A 7,200-nucleotide genomic window follows, 5' to 3' on the forward strand; every position below is an offset into this window, starting at 1 on the left:
ACAATAATAATAGGACTAATATTAATTAACTTAATGTCAATAATATAAAACATAATCTCATAATTGTCATTTGTCTTTTTGTAAATATAAATTTGTACTTATATATATGTATATATATATATATATATATATATATATATATATATATATATATATATATATATACATAGAGACATATTGTAATGGAAATTAATTACCCTTATCAATCTCCTTTAGAGAAAACAAATGCGATGTGAACCTCTGGATAGAGCTCGTCGCCACAGATGGTTCGGAGGTCTGACCCAGAAAAATAGTTCAACATGAGTTTTATACGTCAACATTATTATTGAAATGTTTCCTCCTCAGTGTCTCCTTCCCACCAGACCAGCCTCGATTCCGTCTGGATGATGTTGTTTGGCTGCGGCCCTGAGAGTCAAGAGTGAGAGGAAAGAAAGAAAACAAACGAAAAGAATCCCAAACACTACAGAGACCCACCTGTTATTGTTCCAGCCAGATGGATTAGACTGTGTCAAGATGAACTGACCTCTGCTTTCAGAGCTCAGCTACACATTTAAGAATAAAGCACTTGATACATTTCCATATGTATATATATATATAAATATATATATATATATCTATATATATATATATAAATATATATATACACATACATTTATATATATAAATATATATAGACACATATATATATATATATATATATATATATATATATATATATATATATATATATATATATATATATATATAAATATAAATATTGTTTTTTATTACAAACATCCAAACAACTACGTTTCCCATCAACAACCACATTACGCAAGTCTCACACAACTTCCTGAAACTAGATTTCAAAATAAGATATCTTCCGCATGTTGTCCGCGTCAATGTTTAGTTATCGAGCGCACATTTGAATCCCGGCTTTTATTTTGAAGTCGGGGTCATTCCTCCGTGTTTCTTCGTTCCCTGGCCGAGCCACCGATCGCCTTCACCCGGTAGTTTGATCCCGTATGAGCGGCCGGCGGCTTCCAGGTATCGGGGGAAGAAGACGAGAACTCTGCGGCCATGAGGCTCCGTCTGGCCGGGGCCGTGCTGCTGGCGGCGGCCTCGTACTACGTCTACCTGCCGCTGCCCAGCGGCGTCAGCGAGCCCTGGAAGCTGATGCTGCTGGACGCGCTGATCCGGGGCTTCATGCGGGCGGTGAGCAACTCCAATATATACCTGTTTATATGTATGTGTTTATATGTATGTGTTCATATGTATGTGTTCATATGTATGTGTTCATATTTATGTGTTCATATGTATGTGTTCATGTGTATGTGTTCATGTGTATGTTTTCATATGTATGTGTTCATATTTATGTGTTCATATGTATGTGTTCATGTGTATGTGTTCATGTGTATGTTTTCATATGTATGTGTTCATATTTATGTGTTCATATGTATGTGTTCATGTGTATGTGTTCATGTGTATGTTTTCATATGTATGTGTTCATATTTATGTGTTCATATGTATGTGTTCATGTGTATGTGTTCATATTTATGTGTTCATATGTATGTGTTCATGTGTATGTGTTCATATGTATGTGTTCATATTTATGTGTTCATGTGTATGTGTTCATATGTATGTGTTCATGTGTATGTGTTCATATTTATGTGTTCATGTGTATGTGTTCATATTTATGTGTTCATGTGTATGTGTTCATATTTATGTGTTCATGTGTATGTGTTCATATGTATGTGTTCATGTGTATGTGTGCATGTGTATGTGTTCATATGTATGTGTTCATGTGTATGTGTTCATATTTATGTGTTCATGTGTATGTGTTCATATTTATGTGTTCATGTGTATGTGTTCATATTTATGTGTTTATATGTATGTGTTCATATGTATGTGTTTATATTTATTTGTTTATATGTATGTGTTTATATGTATGTGTTCATGTATTTATATGTATGTGTTTTATATTCATGTATTTATATTTTTGTATTCACAAAAACACAGATGGTCAGATGTATATATTACAGTATAATACTATCAACTAACATACTATATTACAATAGATTAGAATATAATACTATAAGCACAATAATACTATAAACTAGCAGTTGATTAGAATAGAATATTATAAATACTATAAACTAGCAGTAGAATAGAATACTATAAACACTATAAATACTATAAACTAGCAATAGATTAGAATATAATACTATAAACACAATAATACTATAAACTAGCAGTTGATTAGAATAGAATATTATAAACTAGCAGTAGAATAGAATACTATAAACACTATAAATACTATAAACTAGCAATAGATTAGAATATAATACTATAAGCACAATAATACTATAAACTAGCAGTTGATTAGAATAGAATATTATAAACACAATAATACTATAAACTAGCAGTTGATTAGAATAGAATATTATAAACACAATAATACTATAAACTAGCAGTTGATTAGAATAGAATATTATAAACACAATAATACTATAAACTAGCAGTTGATTAAAATAGAATATTATAAACACAATAATACTATAAACTAGCAGTTGATTAGAATAGAATATTATAAACACAATAATACTATAAACTAGCAGTTGATTAGAATAGAATATTATAAACACAATAATACTATAAACTAGCAGTTGATTAAAATAGAATATTATAAATACTATAAACTAGCAGTAGAATAGAATACTATAAACACTATAAATACTATAAACTAGCAATAGATTAGAATATAATACTATAAACACAATAATACTATAAACTAGCAGTTGATTAGAATAGAATATTATAAACTAGCAGTAGAATAGAATACTATAAACACTATAAATACTATAAACTAGCAGTAGATTAGAATAGAATACTATAAACACTATAAATACTATAAACTAGCAGTAGATTAGAATAGAATACTATAAACACTATAAATACTATAAACTAGCAGTAGATTAGAATAGAATACTATAAACACTATAAATACTATAAACTAGCAGTAGATTAGAATAGAATACTATATACACTATAAATACTATAAACTAGCAGTAGATTAGAATAGAATACTATAAACACTATAAATACTATAAACTAGCAGTAGATTAGAATAGAATACTATAAACACTATAAATACTATAAACTAGCAGTAGATTAGAATAGAATACTATGCATTGTACACTAGTAGAAGAAGAGAGTAGAACAGATTACTGTATTTTGTACTTTCAGTACTATATGATAGTACTAGAGGAGAGTACAATGAACACAACAGATCTCAGTACAGGTGCAACGACATGTGAGGAGCATTTAGTGACTGGAGTGACACGTTATTGACCTTTGACCCTGAACACAACACGTGGCGTTCACACCCAAACCAAACCGCTGTGTTTCTGCTCACCGGACAGGTTTCCACACCCGGCCTCTTTATTCTAATGCTTTGTTTTTTATTTAAAGGAGAATAGTTACACTTTATTCTAATGCTTTGTTTTTTATTCAAAGGAGAATAGTTACACTTTATTCTAATGCTTTGTTTTTTATTCAAAGGAGAATAGTTACACTTTATTCTATTGCTTTGTTTTTTATTTAAAGGAGAATAGTTACACTTTATTCTAATGCTTTGTTTTTTATTCAAAGGAGAATAGTTACACTTTATTCTAATGCTTTGTTTTTTATTCAAAGGAGAATAGTTACACTTTATTCTATTGCTTTGTTTTTTATTCAAAAGAGGATTGTTACACTTTATTCTAATGCTTTGTTTTTTATTCAAAGAATAATACTTACACTTTATTCTAATGCTTTTTTATTTAAAGGAGAATATTTCCACTTTATCTAATGCTTTGTTTATTTATTTATTTAACAGAAAATATTTCCACTTTATTCTAATCCTTTTTTTTATTTAAAGGAGAATATTTCCACCTTATTCCAATGTTTCTTTTATATTTCCACCTCATTTAGATTAATCTCAGAGTGAGATCACGTCTGATTTGAAAAATAGATAAATATGTAAATATATATATATATTTTAAATATTTGTTTGTATATATATATATATATATATATATATATATGTGTATATTGACATGAATGTGTGTGTGTGCTGCTGCAGAGCGACGTGGCTCACGCGCTGGGCGTGTGCCACCGGCTGCACCTGCTGAACCGGGTGGTGTCCTGGGTGGAGGAGGTGGAGCCTCGCTCCTGCTCCGCCGTGCACGTGAGCGACTCGTCGCTGGGCGGCGTGCCCGCCCGAGTCTTCCGGCCGAAGGCGGGGCGCCGGCTGAAGAGGGGCGTCATCTACTTCCACGGCGGCGGCTGGGCGCTCGGCAGCGCACGTGAGTGGGATCCGAACCCTCTGCAGAAAAGGATGGCTTCCTTTTTGCATTGGTTTTGTTTCATTCTACAGTTAGATTGAAACTTCCTCTGTTGTCAAACATTTAAACGCAATTATAGTAAATGATACTTTCATCTGTTTACGTAATATCGGCATGCCTCTACCTGCTTCACAGGGATGCGAGCCTATGACAGCCTCTGTCGGAAAATGGCGGAGGACCTGGACTCTGTGGTGATGTCGGTCGAGTGAGTTCTGTCACATTTATGTTGCAGTTGTCTTTGTTTTATATTATTAATGGAATTATTCCAAAATAAATAGTTATTCAAACGGTGTATTTGAAAACGAAATGGCTGTCCAGAGGTAGATGATACGTTTTCAGTTTTTATCGTAGAAAAAAATTTAATTAAAACATTTACATTTATTTGGAATTTTTGAATTATTTCAATGGGTTCTGGCAGTCGGGCTTATTTTCTTTTCGTCGATTTCTGTAACTATTTAATACGTGCGGGAATAATCCGAGCTGAAAGAATATTGTTTCCATTGAACTAAACGACATCTGAATTTAAATGTCGATGCTTTGGGGTCGTAAATATCTTTCGTCATCGTGTCGTCTTCCTCTCCTGTTGCCGTAGTTACCGCCTCGCTCCAGAGGCGGTGTTCCCGGACCAGTACCACGACGCGCTGGCGGCGGCGCGGGCCTTCCTGTCGGCGCCGGTTCTGGAGCGCCACGGCATCGACCCGGAGAGGCTGTGCGTGTCCGGGGACAGCGCCGGGGGAAACCTGGCCGCCGCCGTGGCCCAAGAGGTGACGAGCTAAACTATGACGGGATCAAATCTTTGTCAGACGGCTAATGAAGTAGCATATTTAGCTCCAGCGTACTTAGAAACATAGGAATAGACACCAAAATCATTCAAATCGGGGAAATACTAACAGTTTTATGAATAAAACACATTTTTGGCCATTTTTGGCCCAATTGGCCATCTTGAAAAATAGGCGCCATCTTGGATTTTTGAATGGCCAATCGGGCAGATTTGACCAAATACCTCTGGAGAACAACTTTGCACGATTCTTATTAAAAAAAAAGCTTTTCTCTGCCCTCACTATGTGGCGTTCAGGGGATAAAACAAACTCTCTATCCTCAGGGTTCATACGGTCATGGGAAACCTGGGAAAGTCCTGAAATTTTAAAATGGTTATTTCCATTTAAGGTTTACTGTATGCTTTGGAATTCTCGTTGTTAGTTTAAATACTACGTTTTCTCACTTTTTCATGTTTACACCCAGATTTCACTAATTGTTTGGTCATGGAGATTTGGTTTAAAGTCATGGAAAAGTCATGGAAAGGTCATGGAACTCCATTGGTCAAAATGTGTCCGAACTCTCTAAACTGCTGCTCGGTTCCACAGCTCAGCTCTGACGACGCCCTGCCGGTGAAGTTCAAGGTCCAGGCGCTGATCTACCCGGTGCTGCAGGCGCTGGACTTCCACACCCCGTCCTACCAGCAGAACCGGGCGGTGCCCATCCTCTACCGGCCCGTCATGGCCCGCTTCTGGCTGCAGTACCTGGGCGGCGACGCCTCCCTGGAGCCGCTGCTGCTCGCCAACAACCACAGCTCCCTGGAGCCGCTGCTGCTCGCCAACAACCACAGCTCCCTGGACCAGCCGGCCATCGGCGCCGGCGCTTGCTCCAAGCTGAACTGGACCGCTCTGCTGCCGGCGGAGCGCACCGAGCGCTTCCGGCCCGCGACGAGGGAAACAGGGTCGTCGCGGGCGATGGCCGCCGTGCCGGCGCTGCTTGACGTCCGGGCAGCGCCGCTGCTGGCGGAGCTGGGCGCCCTGGCCGCCGCGCCCAGAGCCTACGTGATGACGTGCGAGTTCGACGTGCTGAGGGACGACGGCCTGATGTACGTCCGGCGCTTGCGGGACGCCGGCGTGCCGGTGACCAGCGACCACTACGAGGACGGGTTCCACGGCTGCATGGCGTTCGCCTTCGCGCCGGTCTGGTCCAGCGTCGGTCGGAAGAGCGCCGACAACTACGTCCGCTGGCTGGACCAGAACCTGTAAGAGAAAGAAGAAGAGGGTTCAGAACCTGGAGAAGGAAGAAGACAGTTCAGAACCTGTAGGAAGAATAAGAGGGTTCAGAACCTGTAGGAGGAAGAAGAAGAAGAGGGTTCAGAACCTGGAGGAGGAAGAAGAGGGTTCAGAACCTGTACAAGAAGAAGAGGGTTCAGAACCTGTAGAAGAAGAAGAGGATTCAGAACCTGTAGAAGAAGAAGAGGATTCAGAACCTGGAGGAGGAAGAAGAGGGTTCAGAACCTGGAGGAGGAAGAAGAGGGTTCAGAACCTGTAGAAGAAGAAGAGGGTTCAGAACCTGTAGGAGGAAGAAGAGGGTTCAGAACCTGTAGAAAGAAGAAGAGGATTCAGAACCTGTAGAAGAAGAAGAGGATTCAGAACCTGTAGAAGAAGAGGGTTCAGAACCTGTAGAAGAAGAGGGTTCAGAACCTGGAGGAGGAAGAAGAGGGTTCAGAACCTGTAGAAGAAGAAGAGGGTTCAGAACCTGGAGGAGGAAGAAGAGGGTTCAGAACCTGTAGAAGAAGAAGAGGGTTCAGAGCCTGTAGAAGAAGAAGAGGGTTCAGAACCTGGAGAAGGAAGAAGAGGGTTCAGAACCTGGAGAAGGAAGAAGAGGGTTCAGAACCTGTAGAAGAAGAAGAGGGTTCAGAACCTGTAGAAGAAGAAGAGGGTTCAGAACCTGGAGGAGGAAGAAGAGGGTTCAGAACCTGTAGAAGAAGAAGAGGGTTCAGAACCTGTAGAAGAAGAAGAGGGTTCAGGTCCTGGAGGAGGAAGAAGAGGGTTCAGAACCTGTAGAAGAAGAAGAGGGT

General features: G+C 38.7%; 1 protein-coding gene across 1 annotated transcript; it reads left to right on the forward strand.

Annotated features, from left to right (window-relative positions):
- Positions 1–1,059: 1,059 nt before the first annotated feature.
- On the forward strand, positions 1,060–6,630 carry LOC306750650 (neutral cholesterol ester hydrolase 1-like; the record flags this gene model as incomplete). The annotated part of the gene is made up of 5 exons (XM_079234113.1): positions 1,060–1,194; positions 4,103–4,325; positions 4,500–4,569; positions 4,957–5,128; positions 5,729–6,630. The coding sequence occupies 5 exons, from the start codon at positions 1,060–1,062 to the stop codon at positions 6,383–6,385; spliced, it is 1,257 nt and encodes a 418-aa protein (XP_079090239.1). The 3' UTR covers positions 6,386–6,630.
- Between the last annotated feature and the right edge of the window lie 570 nt (positions 6,631–7,200).

Source organism: Taurulus bubalis (genome assembly GCF_910589615.1).
Source record: "Taurulus bubalis genome assembly, chromosome: 18".
Lineage (NCBI taxonomy): Eukaryota > Metazoa > Chordata > Actinopteri > Perciformes > Cottidae > Taurulus > Taurulus bubalis.